We start from the raw sequence: 26,391 nt of genomic DNA, 5'->3' as shown, positions 1-26,391 counted from the left end.
AGGCTAAAATTTTTTGCCTAAAGTCTATGTGCGTGTTATACGCCGATACACCCCCAGGAAAGGCAGGGGGAGAGAGGCAGTCGCTGCCCGCTTCTCTCCCCCTGCCTTTCCTGGGGTCCAGAGCCCTGCTGCCGGCCCTTCTCTCCCCCTGGCTATCGGCGCCGCTGCCCGTTCTGTCCCCCTGACTATCGGTGCCGGCACCCCATTGCCGGCGCCGATAGCCAGGGGGAGAGAAGCGGCGCCGACAGCCAGGGGGAGAGAAGGGGCAGTGGCACCCATTGCCGGCGCCGCTGCCCCGTTGCCTCCCCCATCCCCGGTGGCATAATTACCTGTTGCCGGGCTCGGGTCCGCGCTGCTGCAGGCCTCCGGCATGCGTCCCCTGCGTCGTTGCTATGTGCTGCACGGCACGGCGCATGACGTCAGTGCGCCGCGCCGTGCATAGCAACAACGCAGGGGACGCACACCGGAGGCCTGCAGCAGCGCGGACCCGACCCCGGCAACAGGTAATTATGCCACCGGGGATGGGGGGAAGCAACGGGGCAGCGGCGCCGGCAATGGGTGCCGCTGCCCCTTCTCTCCCCCTGGCTGGCACCGATAGTCAGGGGGACAGAACGGGCAGCGGCGCCGATAGCCAGGGGGAGAGAAGGGCTGGCAGCAGGGCTCTAGACCCCAGGAAAGGCAGGGGGAGAGAAGCGGGCAGCGACGGCCTCTCTCCCCCTGCCTTTCCTGGGGGTGTATCGGGGTATACACGCCCACACACGCACCCTCATTTTACCATGGATATTTGGGTAAAAAACTTTTTTTACCCAAATATCCTTGGTAAAATGAGGGTGCGTGTTATAGGCCGGTGCGTGGTATACCCCGATAAATACGGTAATTTATATCTAGTGGTATAATATGGGGTGGTTTGGTTACTTCACACTACACAGATTTGTGTTGGTGATTTCAAAATGATTGCCTTTTACTTTTTTTGGAGGTACATAGAAGGTGACTAACAATATTTCTCCTTTAGACTGATTATTTCCACCTTTTTCTGTCTGTGGCTATAATTGATCTTTATGGGGAGGATGTCATCGAGCACCAGCTGCCAACAGACCAGATGTTGTTACACTTCAGTAATTTGGCTATGCATATGAATGGAGAGCTGGTTCTCAAGAAGGTGAGAAAAACTTACCTTAAATGTTAATGTGTCATTATATGTACATTTTGTTTCAGAATACTCCAGTCTGTATATTCTAATATGTTTCACAGTTCTTCTTTCCATATATTCAGAGGACCTGTCCGCTTTCCTAACATGTCTTTTGTAGTACATACTTGTATAGCCCATATTGTATAAACTCTAGAACACAGTTTTTAAAAGTAATCAATGGCATAGCTGTATGTGGTTTTGCTTTCTGTTGGATTTTTTTTGGCACTACTTAAGGTTAGCACAGGAGAGGTGAGCATTTACTGAGAAGATCCAGGCTGGATGTCATGGTGTACTTGGGGTCTTGGGACCCCCCAAGTGCGCCAAGCCACTTAACTTGCATAATAAGAAATATGTGTAGCAGCTTGGGACCAAATTGTCACAGCAAAGTAACAATGGGGTGACTTAGGAACCATTCCCACTTTGACAAAAGAGGATGACCTATCAGGGAAGTGTCTCTAGGAGTAGACAGGAGAACATACATATCTGAGATAAGACCCCTAGTAAAGGAAGATTGTCTACAAAAAATCCCAAAAGATGTAGATAAAGGGAAAGGATCCCTCTATTCCCCAGGAGAGATTCCTCCCTTGAGGTAGTAAGCAATTGCAGAGGCAGGGAGGCTATATCGGTCACGTAAGATCGAGAAGAGAAGTACGTGCGTTTCATCAGGTCAACTATATTGGCAAGGTGAAAACCCCAGAGTCACACAGTCTGTCAACAAAGGGAGTAAACAACACAGGCTGCAATAAAGTTCTATCCAATCGTAAGGAGAACTGGGAAATTGCCTAACTTCCCAGTTTAACAAAAAAATTGATATGACCCAAGAGAGGTACCTGTGTACCAAAGGGAGATGGTTACCAGAGTAACACCCCGGGATGGAGCCTGAAACTACATTTCCCATGATTCAGAGGTATGACACCCTGCTTGCTGGCCTTTCCCTACCACCAAATAGCATAATATCCACCCTCCTGTGACTCACACACACCCTGTACTCCTGGTAAATGTCCCTAGCTAATTTCTCTACTTCCATGCCCTGTAAAGAACCTACTGTGATGAACCAGTGTTTCCCAACCAGTGTGCCTACTGCTCAGCTGAGAACTGTGCTTCATGCTCCTTTAGCTCCTGCTCTGAGCTGCCGTAGCTGAGCTGAACACATGATTAGAAAGCAATGAATATTAGTGGGGTGTAAGTGGCCTTAGCTAATCAGGGACAATCACACACTGCACAGCTCTCACTTTCTTACAGCTGTAGTGATGCAATCCTGTGACGTCTGGGGCCCAAAATGGCTGCCACAATATGGCAGTATATACTTTGGGGTTATGATGTAATGTAAAATTTCACAAACCAGAGCATACATGAATAAACACTGTCTACCTCCAGGAGCGGAAGCTTTCGCAACAATAGCGTTTGACATTAGTGTTGAAGCCCTTGGGGGAGGGAGAAGGAAAGGACAATGTAGCATACCTCACATCCATGGAGAAACCATAGAGATGAACTAGAGACTGCGCAACCAATCAGGCAAGGACCCGGTAAAAAACAGCTGGAGAAAGTAGAACATACCCATCCACTGCTTGCCAATGGAGGACTTGCTGAGGTAATGGCAGAGAAGAAGTGGCAGCGGAAAAAAAGAGTCTCGAGAGGCACAGAAAGAGACAAAACAATGAAAACAATAACACATAAGATTTACTGAGCCAACAGCTCAGGTGAAAAGTGATGAACTAGTGGTTTGAGAGTAAACTAGTTGATTAAAAAAATAAAAGTAAACATTTTTTTTTTGAGTGGAGTTCCCCTTTAAGGTCTTCTATTCATTACAGCACTGCAACGATGTGAGGGCGGAAGTGGTCCCCCAGCAGGCTTCAGTGATGCCTTCTGGGAAATGCTCACTTTCTCCTGCTGGGAGATTGCACAATGTGAGCAAGAAGAGTGGTAAGATACACAGCTTTTTAAAGCTCTGATTTTTTTTTTTTTTTTAACAGTGGGAGGGGTGTTAGGAGTAGTTAGGGAACATAGCCTGAGTTAGTTTAGAAAAGTTTATTTGGTAACAGGTACTTTTTAAAGGGGTACTGCTTTGGCCTTGATCTGATCCTCTAGCGAGTAGTTAGTCACGTAGCAAAACGTGTGTTTGCCATGATAACCCTTTAGGATGAACAGCTCTGTGGACACGTTCAAACTGGATTTTGAGGCCATTGGGAGCCAAGTTAAAGACCTTGTCAAGGCTGACTTTCAAGTCCTCTTTATAGGTAGCCTCAGGGAGGGCAAAAACACATAAAAGAAAAATAGCCAGCACAACTACCTGGGTGCACGCTGCTGTGGCAGATACAAAGTATACAAAAAAGAAGGCTGCAGCAGCACACTTGGTCAAAAAACAGAGCCTCTTAGCGTACTTTTTGATCAAATCGTGTCCCCCATCCATCACGCGAAGGTGGCCTCTTGTCGGATGGGACCCTAACATGCTTAATCCACTCACCTCTGCTGGGCATATGGCCTCTGGATGACCTGCAGGATCCACTATCAATTTAAAAACCTTCTGTGAAACAGGGAGGGGTGCACGGCTAGAGAGGGTGCCACTCCCCCTAACTTGCATAGCAAAAACACAAAAAAGAAAAATAGTCTACACAACTACCACACGGGTGCACGCTGCTATGGCTGATACAAAGTATACAAACAAGAAGGTTGCAGCAGCACTCTTGGTCAAAAAATGGAATGACTTTACTTGCTGAGTTTTTGTTCAACTGAGGTTTGATAACTCCACGCCCAATTACATACACCAGGTACTTTGTCTCTTCTAACCCTATCGCGCACTTTTATGGGTTAGCGATTAAGCCAGCCTTCCTTAGGGAGTCCACTACAGCCTGTACTTTTGATAGGTGACTTTCCCAGTCGGTACTGTGGATGACGATATCATCCAGGTACGCCGAAGCGCACCGATGATGTGGACAGAGTACAATGTCCATTAGCTTTTGAAACGTGGCAGGAGCTCCATGTAAACCAAAGGGTAATACCTTGTACTGATTCACTTCAACAGTGGTAGAAAGACAAGCGCACTCACCCGGCTTTTCCGATGATCTTGCTTTTATTAAGAGAACAGTAGTTACATCTCAAGCTGTTCAGTGCAGAGTTACCCCCATGTGCTGTGCAGTGCAGATTGGCAGGGACATTCCACCTGGGCGATGGCGGCCGTTTCACACCTGTCGGCGTTTCCTCAGGCCCCCTCGGTGACCGCAAAACAGCTGCCGTCGCCCAGGTGGAACGTCCCTGCCAATCTACTATGCATAGAACACAGGGGTAACTCTGCACCGAACAGCTTGAGATGTAACTACTGTTCTTTTAATAAAAGCAGGATCATCGGAAAAGCCGAGTGAGTGCGCTTGTCTTTCGATCTACCACTGTTGAAGTTTATTTGCGCACCTGTCAGCATAGCAGCACCTCCCAGCTCTGAGACCCCAACACACACCGATTCATATCGGACATACACGGTCATAGCAAGCAGTGCCAAAATCGCTATCTTCTACTGCATCTTCTTGTACTGAATTAGCTAGGTACAGTTGCTCATATTCTCTCGAAGAGAGAAACACTGACCAAGGGTTCCAGATAGCGAAGTGTTTCTCCACCTGTCACTTAGAATCCGCTAGGAGTTCTTCCATTCGGCATAATTGTGAGATCTCTTGAAGCCAGGAGGATATCGTAGGTGGAGTTGGTGATTTCCACTGTCTGGGGATCACCACTCTGGCTGTCAACAATAGGAAAGAGATTAATCGTTTCGTCCCCCTGGGCAGGTCTATTGGCAAGATAGACAATAGAATGGTTTCGGCGGTGTTTTGGAGATGTACCGCAGTAATAGAGTGGATAACCTTAAATACCCGTGTCCAAAAAGATGTGAGAGCAGGACAGGTCAACCATGTGTGGAGTATGGTGCTCCCTCCTTCCCCACATCTCCAACAACAGTCCGAAGTGCCTGGATACATTTTAGAGAGAAGAGCAGGAACTCTGTACCACCTAGATAGAATTTTATAATTGGTTTCTTGAGCTTTACAAGAGGTGGAGAGTCGATGACACTGGGAAAAAGCCTACGACCAATCTTCATCAGAGTGTGTGTGACCCAGGTCTTTCTCCCAACCATTTCGAAACTGTAAAGGGTCAGGAATAGATGAGTCTAAAATCAGAGAGGAAAGGCTGCTGATAGAGCAAGTAGTCGAGGGCACAGTTGAGCACATGGACTGAAATGTAGTAAGAGGGCAGTGAGTTTTTAGAGGAGAGGTAAAAGTGGCATAATTGAGTGTATTGGAAGGCGTGTGCTGAGGTGAGAGTCATGGGGCCTTCCTCTCAGGAGAAGGAGAGAAACAAACGAAAAGAAAAAGCCAGGGGAAAGGAAGGGTTATGAAGTATAAAGAGGTGTAAGAGGGCCATCTGGGAAAGAAAGGGACAATCTGGATAGGTAGGAGCGATAGGACCCAACAATGGAGTGTAATATTGGGGGCAAGATTGACATAGCCATGCGAGACACAATAAGGTGAGGGAGCCAAACTACAGACCTAGGGTCAAGGTCAGCCAAATGGCCCTCAAGGAAAACCCATTGTTTAGTCTTATTACAATTAAATCAATCTAATACACGTTTGAGCACCGCTGCAGAATAATAGGACAGGAAATAAGGGAGAGCCAGACCCCCTGCCCTCTTACTCCTAATTAATACATGACGTGCTATCCTAGAATTACCATGAGCCCAGACAAATCCACATTGGAGCGTAGAAAGTTCCCGAAAAAAAGGATCTAGGCATATGAAGCGGGGTACAGGAGAACAAATATAGGAGACATGGGAGAAAATTCATCTTCAGTATATTAATTCTGCCTGACTAGGAAAAGCCTTTGTGCTTCCATCTGGATAAGTCGGAATGCAGGGTGCCCAGGAGTGATGGGAATTTAAGGTGATATGTGTCTTTAAGATCTGCAAGGACCTGAACACCCAGGTATTTGAGATAAACAGTCTGCAATTTAAAGGGAAAGACAGTTTGTAAGTGACTAACCATGTGAGAGGTCAGGGAAATATTAAGGGCCTTGCATTTAGTGGGATTCAGTTTGTAATTACTGAAGTCAGAAAAGTGACGTGTAGTGGACATTAATGACAGGATAGTGGTAAGGCGAGAGGATAGGAAGAGGAGCAGGTCGTCAGGAAACGCAGAACATTTGTAATGACACGGTGGTACAGATATTCCAGAAATGTCTGGATTTTGACGAATCGCAGGGAGGAGATGTTCCATACAAAGTACATAAAGGAGTGGGGATAGGGGACAGCCCTGTCGCGTGCCATTACAAATGTCAAAAGGCATGGAGAGTCGACCATTGATTCTAATTTGCACCTGCAGACAGGAATAAAGGGACATAATACACGACAGCATCTGCGTACCCAAATCAATCTGGTGTAGCGTGGCTCGCAAGAAGTCCCAGTCCACCCGTTGAAATGATTTCTCCGCATCTAAACAGTATTTTAATCATTATATAACCAGTCCTCAAAAAGTAGTGAAAAAAGGGGAAAGAAAAGGAACGAATAAATACAGAGAGAAAAGTGATAGTGATTTAGAATTGAAAATGTACGGTGATGTGTGAGTAAAAACAAAAAAAGAAAAATAAAGGTGAGTATGAAAGTTCACAATATCAAAGAAGAGTGGATAAATGCAAAGTGATAATCAGAAAAATTAGGGGTAATGAAAATATTAATAGTTATTAAACATAAAAAAATACCAAAAATATGTGAATAATAAGAATGCCTGCAAAAGATGATAATTTTAAACAATCATATGCATTTATTAAAAATAATGATTAATGCCTGGTCAGGGCCCTTGCTCAGGCATGCAATCTAAATAATAAAATAATTTAAAAAATGCCAACTATCTCAAAATATAAAAATTTAAAAATTGTCCTTTGTAGCCGAAAAAAACTTATAAAGTTGTGTGAATAGCAACAGTATTGAATATAATATCCAGCGATCGGAGAGTCTGTGTACTCCAGTGATACTCCAATGTGAAACACGGTCACCTTAAACTGTAGTAAATGTTTCAATATTTCATTCAGAAGATATAATGTATTTGCTCACTGTTATCCACTTGTGTCCCACAACAGGTGTTTGTAGAATAGCAGTATTAATAGCAAGATATAGTTACAGTTGCTTATATGAAGTCAGGCACAGTACCTTATGGTTTTATTCACCGTGATGATCGGCAGCTGAATGTCTCCAGAGTTGCAAGCTCCGGGGACTGTGGGAGCCCAGTGCCCGCACGGACCGAATCAATCACTACCCTGGTATGGGTAGGGAGGTACTTCTCGTGCCGTGGTTGGGAAGATGTGATGATCCCGATTGCGTTGATGTAGAGCGCTGGGTTATATATCGTAGCCAAGCAGGAGTATCGTGCTTTGCACAGCTCAGTGGCCGGTCTGTGGAGAAATCGGCAGCGGCTGCCCAGCGTCCTCGTGGCGTGTGAATAGCGCGCTAATTCACAGAGGTCCACTAGTCCGGGTCCTACAGCGCTGTCTAGGCATTATCGGCTGATACAGGTATAAAACAAGATTGAGATAGAGATGGCTGATAGATATGAGACAAGGCTAGACGCTTTTCACGACTTAATGTCGCATTCTTCAGTAGCCTGTTTCCAATGGGCCACTTAAACTTTGGATCAAACTTCCTTGGTTCACCAGCAGTCAAAACTCCGGGTCCTGGGCAGATTTATGATTACTGGGTCTTTTGGGGTTTTTCAGACCTGCCAGTTAACCTCGGAGTAGATGGTAGATTGAGCTGCACTGCCTCTTTGTCATTTTTAGTATTTTAATCATGGAGAATACACAAAGCATGTTGTCTCTTGCTTCTCTACCCTTTATAAAGCCAGCTTGATCCGGATGGACTAGAGACTCCATATGTGCTGAGAGACGGTTAGCTACTAATTTGGCAAAACGTTTTGCATCAGTATTAATGAGGGAGATGGAACAAAGGAGGGGATCTTTGCCCTCTTTTGGAATGACCGTGATGTATGCTTTCAAGAAGTATGGGACAGGAGGGGATGTATCCAAGATACCATTAAATACCTCAAGCAAGGTCGGGGACATTTCCTCTCCGAGAGACTTATAGAATTTAGCCGTATAGCTGTCAGGGCCCGGACTCTTACTGACCGGCATAGAGGAGTTAGGAGGAGATATATTGTTCAAGAGAGGGGGTAGTGCTAGTAGAGGACACTAAACCTTGGGGTTTTGGCAGTTAATACAAAGAAGAATAATAAAGGCAAAAGGCATTCAAAATGTCAGGGGTAAGATGAAGGCATTCCCAAGGTTGTTTTAACCTGTCAAGGACCAAGGGCATACCTGGTACTTAAGGACCAAGGGCGTACCTGTACGCCTGGGGGAATTTCGGTCCCCGCCAGGCAGGGACCAGGGTGACTGCTGATATCGATCAGCAGGCACCCCGTGCAAATGCCCAGGAGGGTCATCAGATAGCACATAGCCCCCTCCCCCCCATGTCGGCGTTTGGCGCAAATCGCAAGTGAATTCACACTTGCGATTTGCGCGATTCCGAGCCATTAAGGGTCTATGGTGACCCGGAAAATAAGGGGGATCGCGGTTGTCTAAGACACACACGATCCCCCTGAAGGGATAGAAGTGAGGTGGCAGGGGTTCCACCCCTCCTATCCCTGCTACTGGGCATCTAGAAGCGACGTCCAATAGCAGATCGGGGGGGGGGGGGTTAACTTTCGTCTTGCCCGTTCTGCCCACCCACAATAGGTGGGACAGAACGGGGAAATGACGGAGGACCAGCGCCGAAGTACACTTACCCTGAGGGCGACGATCGGTGTCGGAGATCGGCGGGCGGCATGTCGTGCAGCTAGCTCCCTGGATCCGACGAAAGCCAGTAAGTTGCCTAGCAACATCTAGAGGGCTACAGTCTGAGACCACTATACAGTGGTCTCTACACTGTTGCCCTCCAGATGTTGCAAAACTACAACTCCCAGCATGCCCAGACAGCTTTCATGCTAGGATTTGTAGTTTTGCAACAGCTGGAGGGCTACAGTTTGGATATCACTGTGCAGTGAACTGTGGCCCTCTAGATCTTGCAAAACTACAATTCCCAGCATGCCCACATAGCAGTTTGCTGTCTGGGCATGTTGGAATTTGTAGTTTTGCAACATCTGGAGGGTCACAGTTTTGAGATCACTGTGCAGTGGTTTCTAAACTGTAGCCCTCCAGATGTTGCAAAACTGCAAATCCCAGCATGCCCAAACAGCAAACAGCTGTCTCTGCATGCTGGGAGTTGTACTTGCGTACCTCCAGCTGTTGCATAACTACATCTCCCAGCATGCCCTCCGGCGATCAGTACATGCTGGGAGTTGTAAGTTTTGCAACAGATGGAGGCACACTGGTTGGAAAATACTGAGTTAGGTAATAGAACCTAACTGAAGGTTTTCCAACCAGTGTGCCTCCAGCTGTTGCAAAAGTACAACTCCCAGCATGCACGGTCTGTCAGTGCATGCTGGGAGTTGTAGTTTTGAAACAGCTGGAGGTTTGCCCCCCCCCCCCCCCATGTGAATGTACAGGGTACATTCACACGGGCAGGTTTACAGTAAGTTTCCTGCTACAAGTATGATCTGCGGCTAATTTTTGGCCGCAGCGCAAACTCCTAGCTGGAAGCTCACTGTAAACCTCCACCAGTGCGAATGTACCCTAAAAATGCTACATTACACAACACTAACACATAATAAAGGGTAAAACACTACATATACACCCCCTTACAATGCCCCCCCCCCCAATAAAAATTTAAAACGTATTGTATTGCAGTGTTTCCAAAACGGAGCCTCCAGCTGTTGCAAAACAACAACAACTCCCAGCATTTCCGGACAGCCAAAAAACGCTCTGGTCCTACAGTAAAAATTGACCTGGTCCTTAAGGGGTTAATAGCTGACACAAACAGACCTCTTGGCTCTCAGTGCAGATGCCAAAAGTTTACCGGACTTGTTACCCCTCTCATAGAAAACCCTTCCTGTTAGTTGTTTGTAATATCTATATTTGTTTTTCATGAGAGATAATAAGTCATTATGTACTCGTATGAGTTCATGGTACACCATTTCCTGCTGGGACTGCTTATGTAGAGTCTCCAGAGTGTGTAGTTGTTATAGCAAGGAGGTGAGGTTTGCCGATGCTGCCCTCTTCTGCCTGGCCCCATGTTTCATTTCAGGGCCTCCCATTTGACCATGGATGAGGACAGGTCCGAGGTATGATCTTGATGAAAATGGGAAATAGTGAACTTCAAGTCCTGAACACACGATTTGTCTAGAAGGAGAGACTCCTTGCTTGGAGAGACGTCATGCTACCCCCCCTCCATTCATGTCTATGGGAGGGGGCGTTGCGGCCGTTACACCCCCCTCCCATAAAAATTAATGGAGGGGGTGTGGTGTGACGTCACGTGCCCATCTCGGAAGCCCGGAGGTTTCCGAAACTTCAGACGCAGCTACGCATAGAATGCGGGCTGCTGCAGGGAGATCTCGGGGGGACCCAGCAGCCGGCCCCCCATGATCAGATATCTTATCCCCTATCATTTCGATAGGGGACAAGATGTTTTTGCCCGGAATACCCCTTTAAAGTGTACTAACTAGGGGACAGGACGAACCCAAAGCCAGGGCCCACTGACTAACAAGTGAAGTCCCACATGGCATAGCCATGGAAGAGCTGAGTGTATTGTGGAGGCAGTAGACTAAGAAATGGCACGGAGGCCTATGAGTCAAATATAACGGAAGGCATTTAGCAGAACTAGAACAGATAAGGTCCTAAAACAATGTAAGAGGTGGTATAACAAAGATATCAGGAAACATAGACAAAGGAGATCGATTTCCATGTCGGAGCCAGCAAGCAAGAGCTTCAATGGAAGACCCAGACTGGGAAAGAGTGAGCAAACAGGTGAATTAAACAGTAAAAACACTTCAGTGAACATGCTCAGGTCTTGTGTTTCTGACAAGGCGGGAGGGGTGCAGGCGACGGCGCAATTGCACGCCTATTCACAGGAGGACGTCGATCAGATGCCTCTAGTCTCTGGATAGGAGTTGTAGTGAACATGCAGATCCAGTCAGGGAGTGAGATTGGGGGAAGTTTGAATGTGGATAGGAAGGTGGAGAGTTCTTCCGGATGTCTCAAAGTAGCAGTGGTCGTCCCATATTTGGCAATCAAAGAAAAAGGAAAACCCAAGCGGTAGGTTATCTGGGCATTTTTCAGCAGTTGGACCAGGGGTCGTAAGGCTGCTCTCATTTTAAGGGTGCAGAGCGAGAGGTCAGTGAAGAGCTGGATAGTAACATAGTTCATAAGGTTAAAAAAAGGCCAGAGTCCATCAAGTTCAACCTACAGTATAACCCTATTGAGTCCTTACTGAGTTGAGTTCATCCAGAGGAAGGCAAAAACCCTCATACTAGAGGTAAAAACTCCTTCTTGACTCCAAATATGGCAGTCAGAATAAATCCCTGGATCAATGTTTTGTCCCTATAAATCTAGTATACATAACCAGCGATGTTATTATTCTCCAAAAATGCTTCCAGACCCTTTTTGAACTCTTTTACAGAGTTCACCATGACCACCTCCTCAGGCAGAGAATTCCACAGTCTCACTGCTCTTACAGTAAAGAACCCCCATCTGTGCTGGTGTAGAAACCTTCTTTCCGCTAAACATACAGGATGCCCCCTTGTTATAGACACAGTCCTGTGTATAAATAGATCATGGGAGAGATCTCTGTAAGGTCCCATGATATATTTATACATAGTTATTAGGTCTCCCCTAAGCCTTCTTTTTTCTAAACTAAATAACCGCAATTCTGATCATCTTTCTGGGTACTGTAGTCCTCCCATTCCCCGTATTACCCTGGTTGCCCGTCTTTGAACCCTCTCCAGTTCCACTATATCTTTCTTGTACACTGGTGCCCAGTATTGGACACAGTATTCTATGTGTGGTCTGACTAGTGATTTGTACAGCGGTACAATTATTTCCTTGTCGTGGGCATCTATTCCCCTATTGATGCACCCCATGATTTTATTTGCCTTGGCAGCAGCTGCCTGACACTGGTCATTACAGCTAAATTTACTGTTAACTAAGACTCCCAAGTCCTTTTCCACGTCAGTCGTCCCAAGTGTTCTCCCATTTAATACATAATCCCAGCCCGGATTTTTCTTCCCCATGTGCATTACCTTACATTTATCAGTGTTGAACCTCATCTGCCACTTACCAGCCAAAACTTCCAACCTATCCAGATCCATTTGTAACAGTTCACTGTCCTCTATTGTGTTTACCGCTTTACAGAGTTTAGTATCATCTGCAGAGATTGCTACTTTACTATTCAACCCCTCTTCAAGGTCATTAATGAATATATTAAATAGGACAGGACCAAGACTGCCCCTGTGGTACCCCACTAGTAACAGTCACCCAATCAGAATTAGTACGATTAATAACCACCCTCTCTGTTTCCTATCACTGAGCCAGTTACTTACCCACTTGCATACATTCTCCCCCAGCCCAATCATTCTCATTTTATGCACCAAACTTTTATGTGGAACCATATCAAATGCTTTGGAAAAATCCAGATATACGACATCCAGCGATTGCCCCTGGTCCAGTCTGGAGCTCACCTCCTCATAAAAGCTGATCAGGTTAGTTTGACAGGACCGATACCTCATAAAGCCATGCTGATGTGGAGTCTTACATTTATTTTTATCAAGATACTCCAAAATTGCATCTCTTAGAAAACCCTCAAACTATTTGCATACAACGGAGGTTAAACGAACAGGTCTATAATTCCCGGGGTCACCTTTTGACCCCTTTTTAAATATTGGCACCACATTTGCCATGCACCAGTCCCTGTCACTATAGAGTCCCTGAATATTAAAAATAAGGGTCTGTCTATTACATTACTTTATTCCTTTAGAACACGGGGGTGAATGCCATCTGGACCTGTTGATTTGTCTATTTTGATTTTTTGTAGGCGGCACTGTACTTCTTCCTGGGACAGGTGACCTGTACTGGGGAGTTTACCTTATCTTGCTGTATTTCACCTGGCATTTCATTTTCCTCTGTGAATACAGTGGAGAAGAATTTGAGCATTGTAGTTCGCCCCCAGTGCACTTCACGTCCACTTATGGGGTATTTCCATACTCAGAAGAGATGGGGTTACACATTTTGGGGGGTATTTTCTGCTATTATCCCTTGTAAAAATGTAAAATTTGGGGGAAAACAAGCATTTTAGTGTAAAAAAATTATTTTTTTTTTTACATATGCAAAAGTCGTGAAACACCTGTGGGGTATTAAGGTTCACTTTACCTCTTGTTACGTTCCCCAAGGGGTCTAGTTTCCAAAATGGTATGCCATGTGTTTTTTTTTTCTGTCCTGACACCATAAGGGCTTCCTAAATGCGGCATGCCCCCAGAGCAAAATTTGCTTCCAAAAAGCCAAATGTGACTCCTTCTCTTCTGAGACCTGTAGTGCGCCAGCAGAGCACTTTTCATCCCCATATTGGGTGTTTTCTGAATCGGGAGAAATTGGGCTTCAAATTTTGGGGGGTATTTTCTGCTATTACCCTTTTTTTTAAAAATGTAAAATTTTTGCTAAACCAAGCATTTTTTGGTAAAAAAAAATGTTTTTGTTTACATATGCAAAAGTCGTGAAACACCGGTGGGGTATTAAGGTTCACTTTATCCCTTGTTACGTTCCTCAAGGGGTCTAGTTTCCAAAATGGTATGCCATGTGTTTTTTTTTTTGCTGTCCTGGCACCATAGGGGCTTCCTAAATGCAACATTCCCCCCAAAAACCATTTCAGAAAAATGTACTCTCCAAAATCCCCTTGTCGCTCCTTCGCTTCTGAGCCCTCTACTGCGCCCGCCGAACAATTTACATAGACATATGAGGTATGTGCTTACTCGAGAGAAATTGGGCTACAAATTCAAGTATAAATTTTATCCTTTTACCCCTTGTAAAAATTCAAAAATTGGGTCTACAAGAACATGCAAGTGTAAAAAATGAAGATTTTGAATTTTCTCCTTCACTTTGCTGCTTTTCTTATGAAACACCTAAAGGGTTAAAACACTTACTGAATGTCATTTTGAATACTTTGGGGGTGCAGTTTTTGTAATGGGGTCATTTATGGGGTATTTCTAATATGAAGACCCTTCAAATTGACTTCAAACCTGAACTGGTCCATGAAAAATAGCGAGTTTGAAAATTTTGTGAAAAATTGTAAAATTGCTGCTGAACTTTGAAGCCCTCTGATTTCTTCCAATAGTAAAAACATGTCAATTTTATGATGAAAATATAAAGTAGACATATTGTATATGTGAATCCCAAAAAAAAATATTTGGAATATCCATTTTCCTTACAAGCAGAGAGCTTCAAAGTTACAAAAATGCAAAATTTTATATTTTTTCATAAAATTTGGGGATTTTTCACTAAGAAAGGATGCAAGTTACCACAAAAATTTACCACTATGTTAAAGTAGAATATGTCACAAAAAAACAATCTCGGAATCAGATTGATAAGTAAAAGCATTCCAGAGTTATTAATGTTTAAAGTGACAGTGGTCAGATATGCAAAAAAAGGGCTGCGTCCTAGAGGTGAAAATGGGCTGTGTCCTTAAGGGGTTAAAGGGCCTACACTTTCAACCTTTTTGCTATTTATATAGTTAAAGAACATTTTGGGGTTAGTTTTACTCTCTTTGGCAATGAGTCTTTCTGTCTCTATTTTTGCTATTGCTATTCAGTTATATCAGAGATGTTTAAGACGCTTTTGACATAATTTCTTCCTTAAGCAAAAAATGGTGACCCCAGATGACATCTCTCGCTTTACTGGGGTCTGGGTGTTTAGCTTTAAGAGCCCTGTGTGCCCTATCTAGTTAATAGGGTGGTCAGGTGCTTTTTGAAGGATCTCATTGAAAAGTCTCTGTAGAGTGTTGGAGGGATCTTGAGGAAGAACAGATTCCGGAAGACCCTTGATCCTGATGTTGTTTCTCCTGTTTCGGTTGTCAAGGTAATCTAAATGAGCAATATCGGCAGCTTGTTGCAGAGAGATGTTTTTAGTCGCAACCTGAAGATTTTGAAGTGGAGTAGATACAGAAGCACGAAAGTCTTCCAATTGTTTAATACGAGTACGTAAGTGAGAAAATTCAGTTTTGACAGGTTTAAGATCCTGTCTACATGCCACCTTTAGATCAAAGGCTAAGGTCATTAGGTAATTTTTAGTTGGTAAGAGGGCTAACGGGGCCTGCAGTCCCGGGTGGTCTTTGATAGTATTGACTGCCATTTCAGATGTCGGTAGACCGGATTGCAGCAGTGGAAGGGGCTGAGGTCGAGTAGAGGAAGCCAATGGTGACTTTCCGGATGTACGTGTATGATGAGGAGAGCTTCTGACATCAGTTATGGTATTCTCAGAGGAGGAGTATCCAGAGCCCTGATCAGCACGTAAAGGCATCTTTAAAGGTGTTTTGAATAGCTTTTTGGCAGGGGGCTTACACCCCAGTAATCGTGAACATTGTTGTCAGAAGAAGAGTCATGATATTTTCCATCAGAGTGGGGGTCAGAAGCATCCATAAAAGTGGACTAATCAAGGACATCTTGAGCTGGAGATCCAGGGGAGACTTTACTGGTGGAGCGGGTAAGTTGTGCAGACTGCAGGTCTGACTCAGTAGGACCCATGAGAGCAGGTGACAGGGGGACAGCATGGCCAGTAGGTAGGCTCTGAGATAAAGCTACAGGGGCTTTTTGAGCAATGGTGGGAGGTGGAGGGTTAATAACCTCATTACATTCAGGGAGGGGAGAGTGAGCAGTGGTTACTATTGGATTTGCCTTGCGGGCGCACTACAGGACTCAGAAGAGAAGGAGCGCCATTGGGCTTTTGGAGAGAGAATTTGTCTGGAAGGGAAGGCCATGTGCGTTTACAAAGCCCCCGTTTCCCATTTTGGAAACTACACCCCTCATGAAATGTAATAAGGGGTGCAGTGAGCATTTACACCCCACAGGTGTCTGACAGATTTTTTGAACAGTGGTCCGTGAAAATAAAAAATAAATTTTTTTATTTGCACAGCCCACTGTTCCAAAGATCTGTCAAACGCCAGTAGGGTGTAAATGCTCACTGCACCCCTTATTACATTCTGTGAGGAGTGTAGTTTCCAAAATGGGATCACATGTGGGTGGGGTCCACTGTTCTGGCAGCATGGGGGCTTTATAATTGCACATCGCCCCGACTTCTATGCCAAACAAATTCTCTCTCCAAAAGCTCATTGGCGCTTCTCCTCTTCTGAGCCCTGTAGTGAGCCTGCAGAGCACTTAACATCCACATATGGAGGATGTTGTTATGTTATGAGCTCCAGCCACACACGCTGGCTGTGAGCGCATGGTCCCCTTACTTTCTGCTGCCGATGGGGCTGGGACTCGCATCGCGGGACGTGCCCGCATGCGAGCCCCAGTCCATCACTCTCCGGGTGTTTCTCCTGCCTCTCAACAAAAAATAAAGACTGCCCCTCGGGGAAGGGAGGGTAAATTAGACCAATCAACAATTGTGCCCATAAGGCGCATTAATCCCTCTTAGATCCTTCACCGATTTCCTTTCTCCTGCCTCTGCCTCTCTGCTCCAGCACGCGTGTCCCCGTCCCCTTAGGGCGCGCGCGCCGGAGCTTTAAGATCTAAACGGACAGTACGCTCATTAGTGTAAACCACCTGTGGCTCATTTATAAATTCCTCCACCCTCCTCAGTTCCCTGCCATATCTTTGTTGCCTTGTGCCTTTTTAGAAAGCGTTCCTCTGTATTGCCTTGCCGTGTACCAGATATCTTGCTCTTGTGACTTGACCTTGCTCCTCTGCCGCCTATCTATTGAACTCCTGCTTCGCTTTGACTGCGCTACTGTGCCGCCTACCCTGACCATCTGCTATCCACACTTCGTGTTGCCTTATCCCTCCTGTGCCTCACATCTCCTATGCTGCCTGTGTGGTCGAGCCGTGCCAGGGGTAGCGACCTGGGTGCCGGCCGCTTTGCGGCGGGCTTTGGTGAAAACCAGCGGCACCTTAGACTCCACTCTCTAAGGTGTGGAGTCATCTGCCACACACGTCCAGCAGATCCACATCCACTGGGGTTCCTGTCTTCAGAAACGTGAGTGTTAAAGAGGTGCGGGTGGAGCATGTGAGCGGACGTGTGTGACACCACTCTGTTCGCCTGGCCAGCCAGCTGTAATGAGAGAATCCTGATGCCCCCGAGTACCTGGGCTTGAGTGTGGTTGAAGTGTTTGCAGCGTTTGTGAGGAGGCCTGTGTTGAGGAAGCGAGGTCCCTGGAGCGAGTTGGCGTGGAGGCTGAGCAGGGGAGACGTGGTGGAGTGGAACGGTGAGACAGCGGTGCCGGAGGTACGGAGGGAAGGTGTGAGGTGCAGAGGAGCAGGAGTGGAGGAGGCTGCTAGTGAAGAGAAGGAGACACGTGGGATGTCGAGCTTTGGAACAGAGAGTAGAGAGCGGTGCGGTGAGAGGTGAGAGCTCCAAATATAGCAGTGGAATAATGCCTAGAAACTCTGAAGTTTAATATCTTTTAATTGTGGGGGAATGCTCGGTCTTGCCTACTCCAAATTACCCAATGATGTCAGCTCCTATAATCAGAACTGCAGTGTGGTGAGATTCCCTCTAAAGTTAAAGAAGTATATTTGTGGAAGGACTGGGCCAGAATCTGGAACTTAGGGGACAGTTTCACTTCAAGGACAGTAGGGTTCCACCATTAGAGTCTGCTATATCCGCCACTCAAGAACCTTCCTTCTAACAATAATTAATTTATAATTACCGTATATACTCGAGTATAGGCCGAGTTTTTCAGCACGATTTTTCGTGCTGAAAACACCCCCCTCGGCTTATACTCGAGTGAACTCCCCCACCCGCAGTGGTCTTCAACCTGCGGACCTCCAGAGGTTTCAAAACTACAACTCCCAGCAAGCCCGGGCAGCCATCGGCTGTCCGGGCTTGCTGGGAGTTGTAGTTTTGAAACCTCCGGAGGTCCGCAGGTTGAAGACCACTGCGGCCTTCAACATCATCCAGCCCCCTCTCACCCCCTTTAGTTCTGAGTACTCACCTCCGCTCGGCGCTGGTCCGGTCCTGCAGGGCTGTCCGGTGAGGAGGTGGTCCGGTGAGGAGGTGGTCCGGGCTGCTATCTTCACCGGGGAGGCCTCTTCTAAGCGCTTCGGGCCCGGCCTCAGAATAGTCACGTTGCCTTAACAACGACGCAGATGCGTCGTTGTCTAGGCAACGGCTCTATTCCGGGCCGGAAGCGCGGAGAAGAGGCGCCCCCGGTGAAGATAGCAGCCCGGACCACCTCCTCACCGGACCACCTCCTCACCGGACAGCCCTGCAGGACCGGACCAGCGCCGAGCGGAGGTGAGTACTCAGAACTAAAGGGGGTGAGAGGGGGCTGGATGATGTTGAAGGCCGCAGTGGTCTTCAACCTGCGGACCTCCGGAGGTTTCAAAACTACAACTCCCAGCAAGCCCGGACAGCCGATGGCTGCCCGGGCTTGCTGGGAGTTGTAGTTTTGAAACCTCTGGAGGTCCGCATGTTGAAGGCCGCAGTGGTCTTCAACCTGCGGACCTCCGGAGGTTTCAAAACTACAACTCCCAGCAAGCCCGGACAGCCGATGGCTGCCGGGCTTGCTGGGAGTTGTAGTTTTGAAACCTCTGGAGGTCCGCAGGTTGAAGGCCGCAGTGGTCTTCAACCTGCGGACCTCCGGAGGTTTCAAAACTACAACTCCCAGCAAGCCCGGACAGCCGATGGCTGCCCGGGCTTGCTGGGAGTTGTAGTTTTGAAACCTCTGGAGGTCCGCAGGTTGAAGACCACTGAGGGCGAATGATGAGAAGAGGATGATGAAGGGGGGAGGGGTGTGGGGATGATGAAGGGGGGTGGGGATGATGAAGGGGGGGTGTGTGGGATGATTACAAGGGGATGATGAAGGGGGGATGTGTGGGATAAGGGGATGTGTGGGATGATGACAAGGGGATGATGAAGGGGGATGTGTGGGATGATGACAAGGGGATGATGAAGGGGGGATGTGTGGGATAAGGGGATGTGTGGGATGATGACAAGGGGATGATGAAGGGGGATGTGTGGGATGATGACAAGGGGATGATGAAGGGGGGATGTGTGGGATGATAAGGGGATGTGTGGGATGATAAGGGGATGATGAAGGGGGGATGTGTGGGATGATGACAAGGGGATGATGAGGATGTTAATGACGGGTCTGGATGATGACAGGGGGGGATGAGGTATTTCCCACCCTAGGCTTATACTCGAGTCAATAACTTTTCCTGGGATTTTGGGTTGAAATTAGGGGTCTCGGCTTATACTCGGGTCGGCTTATACTCGAGTATATACGGTAATCTATTTGGCGATTTTTGCTTGCATCCCTGGAATTGTGGTGTTGCATTGTGCTTTGACACCTATCTATATCTGGGCAGCTAATATTGTTATCAGGGATTCAATCCATCGTTGAAACGCGGAACTGCCGTGTTGCAATGTCTATCAAATAGTTTTTGTCTTTTTGCGCTCTAACATCTAATATCAAACTCTCGTGCACTAATATTAATAGCTTATTGTGTGGATAAATAACACTAATTAAATCAGGAACTGTTGTGCCCTAACTCCTGATTAGTCTATTCTACTGGTCCACGCTTTAGTACTTTATAGTGGATTCAACTTAATTTATTTGAATTTCAAAAATTGGTGCACTTTAATATTGAAATTGCTTCTTTCCCATAGCCTGATATTCTACAATTGGATGACGGATTTTTTTTCTTTTTTATAATTGTCTGACTCCATAATGACAAGTGTCAATTGAGTAAAGGTGGAGCTAGAGGGACCAATTGGTCAGAACTGTTTTTGCAGGAAGATAAGGTAGAGGTAAAAACAGAAAGTGCTCTTGGAGGTCAGGATAATGGGGGGGGGGGGGAGAAGAATGCAGGGTAAGATGACTCAGCTCCCAGCCGCATGTCAGGAGGTTGGACATCGACCTGTCAGAAGGAGAAGGGAGAGGGCGCAGTGGGCGGAGGCTCAATGGAGAATTTTTTTTGATTCCCAGGGATTAAGGGGGGTAAACGGAATCAACAGGAGTTGGAAATGAAAAAAAAATAGCAGCAACAGAAAATCCTGAGGAGGAGGTAGAAGGAACTAAAGCAGTGCTCAGTACAGTATTTGAAGGGATTGAAAAAACAAATTAAGCAATAAGGGAAGTTCAAAATCAGATGGGGGAAGTAAGACAGGATACTGTAATATTAAGGCAGGACTTCCAAAAAATTAAAGAGAGGCTAAATGAGGTAGAAGACAAAATTAAAGGGATAGAACGTAAGACAGAAGTTAGAGAGAGAGGTGGGTAAACTGTCAGGAATGTGTCAGTACCTGAATAACAAAGTGAGAGATCTCGAGAATAGAGGAAGACAGTCAAATTTAAGAATAGTTGGGATCCCTGAAAAATTAGGAGAAGACTGCTGAGGGTTTGTTAAGAACTAGATATTAAAAAATTTTGATAAACAAAGTCTATCTGATCTAGTTGAAGTAGAGAGGTACCGTCAAAACCACCTCCACCATGGGCCCATTCGAGAACAATTTTAGTTAGGTTGCTATCGGCAGTAGATAGAGATGTAATTCTAAGGACAGCCAGGGGAGTAGATAAAGAACTTGATGGTAACAAAATAATGTTATATGCAGATTATTCAAGGGCAACTAAGCAGGCGAGAATACATTTTATACGTGTCAAAAAGAGGTTAAGAGAAGCAAACATCAGGTATTCATTATTATTTCTGGCCAAACTTAGTACATAAAGATAGGTGGTGGTTTTTTTGCCTCAGTAGAGGAAGTAAACGATTGGCTGGAAAAGGAAGGGATCAGGTAAAAATGTAATAAATTAATTTCCCCTGTAAATAAATAAGTAAAATATACTGATTTAATTTAAGGGGAAAAATGGTCAAGATGGCTGGCCGGGTGGGGGGCTCAAGTTAGAGGAATTGTCAGGAAATGTCTATGGCAATTTCAAAGGAAGGTGGGGGGGGGGGGGGTAAGGTTTTTTTTTCTTCTCTCTCTCTCTCTCTCCCAGTATTTGAAAAGGAAAGTACTAGTTTGGAATGTAAGGGGGTTGGCGGATAGTGTGAGGCGAGCAGCGATCTATAAAGTAATAGATAAACATCTACAAGGTATTATTTGATTATTAGAGACGCACTTAATAAATGAAAATAATCCAGATTCTACAGAGAAAGTGTATTGCAAAACAGTTTCAGTTTCATTCAACATATACTTGTTATTCTAGGGGGGAAGTGTTTTAATACATAAAGGGTTGAAGGTAGAAGTGCTGAATTCAAAAATAGATAAAGAAGGAAGATATGTATTCCTGGTATTAAATTGGGAGGGAAGAAAACTGCTGTTTGCTTTTGTGCCACCCCCTTTTCACTAGGAATATTTAACCCCTTAAGGACTTAGGGTGTATGGATACGCCCTGGCTTCCTGGTACTTAAGGACCCAGGACGTATCCATACACCCGTGGGAATTTCGGTCCGCGCCGGGTGGGGACTGGACCGGGGTGACTGCTGATATCGATCAGCAGGCAACCCGCGCAAATGCCCAAGGGGGGTCATCAGACCCCCCCCATGTCGGTGATCGGCTATTCCGGGTCATACGGGTCTATAGTGACCCGGAATATAAGGGGGATCGCAGTTGTCTAAGACCCCTACGATCCCCCTGAAGGGATAGGAATGAGGTGGCAGGGGTGCCACCCCTTCTATCCTTGCTATTGGTCGTCAGAAGCGACGACCACTAGCAGATCAGGGGTGGGGGGGTTAATTTTCATTTTCCCCGTCCTGCCTGCCCACATTAGGCGGGGAAGAACAGGGAAACCGAAGAGGACTGACGGCAGAAGATCCACTTACCCATCCGGGGGCGACGGTGATCGGCGGGCGGCGATGTCGAGCAGCAGAAGAGGACGGCTCCCTGGATCCTACGGAAGCTGGTAAGTTGCCTAGCAACATCTGAAGGGCTACAGTTTGAGACCACTATACAGTGGTCTCTAAACTGTAGCCCTCCAGCTGTTGCAAAACTACAACTCCCATCATGCCGAGACAGCTGTTTGGGCATGCTGGAATATGTAGTTTTGCAACAGCTGGAGGGCTACAGTTTGAGACCACTATACAGTGGTCTCTAAACTGTATCCTTCCAGATCTTGCAAAACTGCAACTCCTAGCATGCCCAAACAGCTGTTTGCTGTCTGGGCATGCTGGGATTTGTAGTTTTGCAACATCTGGAGGGCCACAGTTTGGAGATCACTGTGCAGTGGTCTATAAACTGTAGCCCTCCAGATGTTGCAAAACTGCAAATCCCAACATGCCCAAACAGCAAACAGCTGTCGGCATGCTGAGAGTTGTAATTGCGTACCTCCAGCTGTTGCATAACTACATCTCCCAGCATGCCCTTCGGTGATCAGTACATGCTGGGAGTTGTAGTTTTGCAACAGCTGGAGGAACACTGGTTGGAAAATACTGAGTTAGGTAACAGTACCTAACTGAAGGTTTTCCAACCAGTGTGTCTCCAGCTGTTGCAAAATTACAACTCCCAGCATGCATCGTCTGTCAGTACATGCTGGGAGTTGTAGTTTTGAAACAGCTGGAGGTTTGCTCCCCCATGTGAACGTACAGGGTGCATTCACAAAGGAAGATTTACAGTAAATTTCCTGCTTCAAGTTTGGGCTGTGGCAAATTTTTCGCTGCAGCGCAAACTCCTAGCGGGAAACTCACAGTAACACGCCAGTGCGAATGTACCCTAAAAACACTACACTACACTAACACAAAATAAAGAAATTGCACTACAAATTTTGAGGGGCTTTTTCTCCTTTTACCCCTTATGAAAAGGAAAAGGTGGGGGCTACACCAGCCTGTTAGTGTAAAAAAATAAAAATGTTTACACTAATATGCTGGTGTTGCCCCATACTTTTTATTTTCACAAGCGGTAATAGGAAAAAAAAGACCCCAAAAATTTGTAACGCAATTTCTCCTGAGTACGGAAATACCTCATATGTGGGTGTAAAATGCTCTGCGGGCGCACAACAAGGCTCAGGAGTGAGAGCGCACCATGTACATTTGAGGCCTAAATTGGTGATTTGCACAGGGGGGGCTGATTTTACAGCGGTTCTGACATAAATGCACAAAATAAATACACACATGTGACCCCATTTTGGAAACTACACCCCTCTCGGAACGTGACAAGGGGTATAGTGAGCCTTAACACCCCACAGGTGTGGGTGTGAAGTGCTCTGCGGGTGAACTACAATGCTCAGAAGAGAAGGAGCGCCATTGGGATTTTGAAGAGAAAATTTGTCTGAAATTGAAGGCCGCATGTGTTTACAAAGCCCCCATAGTGCAAGAACAATGGACCCCCACATGTGACCCCATTTTGAAAACTACACCCCTCATGTAATGTAATAAAGGGTACAGTGAGCATTTATGCCCCACATGTGTCTGACAGATTTTTGGAACAGTGGTCCGTGAAAATGAAAAATTTAATTTTTCATTTGCACAGCCCACTGTTCCAAAGATCTGTCAAACACCAGTGGGGTGTAAATACTCACTGCACCCCTTATTTAATTACAAAATGGAGTCACATGTGGGGGGGGTCCACTGTTCTGGCACCACGGGGGGCTATGTAAACGCACATGGCTCCTGACTACCATTCCAAACAAATTCTCTTTCCAAAAGCTCAATGGCACTCCTCCTCTTCTGAGCATTGTAGTTCGCCAGCAGAGCACTTGACGTCCACACATGGGGTATTTCCATACTCAGAAGAAATGGGGTTAAAAATTTTGGGGGTCATTTTCTCCTATTACCCCATGGAAAAATGTAAAAAAAACTGCATTTTTGTAAAAAAAAATGTTTTCATTTACAAATCCAACTTTAACAAAAAGTCATCAAACACCTGTGGGTAGTTAAGGCTCACTGTACCCCTTGTTACATTCCTTAAGGGGTGTAGTTTCCAAAATAGTATGCCATGTGGGTATTTTTTTTGCACTTGCACCAGAGGGGCTTCATAAATGCGACATGCCCCCCAAAAACAATTTCAGCAAAATTTGCTTTCAAAAAGCCAATTGTGACTCCTTCTTTTATGAGCATTGTAGTTCGCCCGCAGAGCATTTTACGGCCTAACATGGGGTATTTCCATACTCAGAAGAGATGGGGTTACAAATTTTGGGATGCATTTTCTCCCATTACCATTTGTAAAAATTGTAAATTTGGGGGGAAATCTGCACTTTAGAGAAAATATTTTTTTTCCCATTTACACATCCGATTTTAACGAAAAGTCGTCAAAGACCTGTGGGGTGTTAAGGCTAACTGGACCCCTTGTTACGTGCCTTGAGGGATGTAGTTTCCAAAATGGTATGCTATGTGGGGGTTTCTGCTGTTCTGGCACCATAGGGGCTTTCTAAATGTGACATTACTAGAGAGAAATTGGGTTACAAATTTTGGGGGGCTTTTTCTCCAATTACCACTTGTAAAAATTCAAAAACTGGGTCTACAAGAACATGCAAGTGTAAAAAAATGAAGATTGTGAATTTTCTCCTTCACTTTGCTACTATTTCTGTGAAACACCTAAAGGCTTAACACACTGAATGTCATTTTGGATACTTTGAGGGGTGCAGTTTTTATAATTGGGTCATTTGTGGGGTATTTCTAATATGAAGGCCCTACAAATCCACTTCAAAACTGAACTGATCCCTGAAAAATTCGGATTTTGAAAATTTTGGGAAAAATGTGAAAATTGCTGCTGAACTTTGAAGCCCTCTGATGTCTTCCAGAAGTAAAAACATGTCAACTTTATAATGTAATCATAAAGTAGACATATTGTATATGTGAATCAATATATAATGTATTTGGAATATCCATTTTCCTTACAAGCAGAGAGCTTCAAAGTTAAAAAGAAATGCCAAATTTTCTATTTTTTTCATCAAATTTTGGAAATGATGCAAGTATTGACAAAATTTTTCCACTAACATAAAGTAGAATATGCCTCGAAAAAAATATCTCGGAATCAGAATGAAAAGTTAAAGAATTCTAGATTTATTAATGCTTAAAATGACAGTTGGTCAGATGTTCAAAAAATGGCCGGTTCCTTAAGGTATAAATGGGCTGGGTCCTTAAGGGGTTAAAGAATTATGTCGGTTTCTGAATGCTAAAGGAGGTATCCCAATTATGGTGATGAGAGACATTAATGCAGTAACGGATGAAGGGAAAAAAAGATTGGGGATAGGGAGACAAAACCTGAATGGTGGAACAACAGGATTAAAAAAAACTGTGGAGGAATTAGGATGGGTGGATTATTGGAGAGAGAGAAACCCCGAATTGAGAGTATTTTCATGCTATAACAAATGTAAGAAAACACATAGATATGATAATTTGTGATAAGGAGATCATGCCATGGATAGAGGGAATAAAATACGAACCCCGGAGTATATCTGACCATACACCTCTAATGCTCCAAATGGTAAATGGAAAAACCCATCAGATGAATATGAGAATAGATCCATTTTGGATAGAAGTATGTAGGGAAGATAGTGAGGTAGGGGATCAAATAAAATCATATTTTGAGATTAATGATGGACCAGCTTCAGAGGGGATGGTTTGCGATGCTTTTAGGCTAGGTTTCCACTTGTTTTTTTTTTTACAAAAACGCCAATAAAAACGCCCATTCTGCCGCATGGCGTTTTTTTTGTGAAAAAAACGCTGCGGCCAGATGTTAGCTGCAAGTCAATAGTAAAATGCCAAATCCACTTGGCGTTTTTCAGTTTGGCGTTTTTTTTTTATCCTTTTGGCGTTTTTGGGCTCCTTGGCAGTTTTTAAAAAACGACCTCTTGTCGAGAATTTGGCGTTTTTTCGGGAAAATCTTGGCGTTTTTCTCCCATAGAAGTCTATGGGAGTGAAAAAACGCCAAGAAAAACGCCATGTGGGTTTTAAATTTGGCGTTTTTTCAGGCGGTTTTTATTCTCTTTTGGACTTTAGCAATCCAAAAAAGTGTTGGAGATACCTTTTTTATTAAAATTTAGTAGGGTACCATTAAAAAATGATAATAAAAAAGATACAGTAGTGATGGAAAAAATTGTATTTAACGAAATATATCTTTTTTATAACAACATTTTTATTAATTTTTAAACAGGGATCAATTTA

General features: G+C 45.2%; 1 protein-coding gene across 9 annotated transcripts in view; it reads left to right on the top strand.

Annotated features, from left to right (window-relative positions):
- TBC1D16 (TBC1 domain family member 16) overlaps nt 1-26,391 on the top strand; it is a 564,967-nt gene that overhangs the window by 420,556 nt on the left and 118,020 nt on the right. For 7 of the 9 annotated variants that reach the window (XR_008849569.1, XR_008849568.1, XM_056550064.1 and 4 more), the window contains one exon: nt 1,013-1,159. The exons of 1 other annotated variant lie outside the window; for it this stretch is intronic. Coding sequence is in view for 6 of the 8 variants with exons in the window: in XM_056550064.1 (XP_056406039.1) it covers nt 1,013-1,159 (147 nt within the window). In the remaining 2 variants the exon portion in view is untranslated. Of the gene's footprint in view, nt 1-1,012; nt 1,160-2,566; nt 2,869-26,391 lie in introns of those variants that run through there. One more of the 9 variants, XM_056550068.1, reaches the window with a different exon arrangement.

The sequence above is a fragment of the Hyla sarda genome, chromosome 13 (genome assembly GCF_029499605.1).
Source record: "Hyla sarda isolate aHylSar1 chromosome 13, aHylSar1.hap1, whole genome shotgun sequence".
NCBI classification, from domain to species: Eukaryota; Metazoa; Chordata; class Amphibia; order Anura; family Hylidae; genus Hyla; species Hyla sarda.
This window is presented reverse-complemented; position numbering and strand designations above follow the sequence as displayed.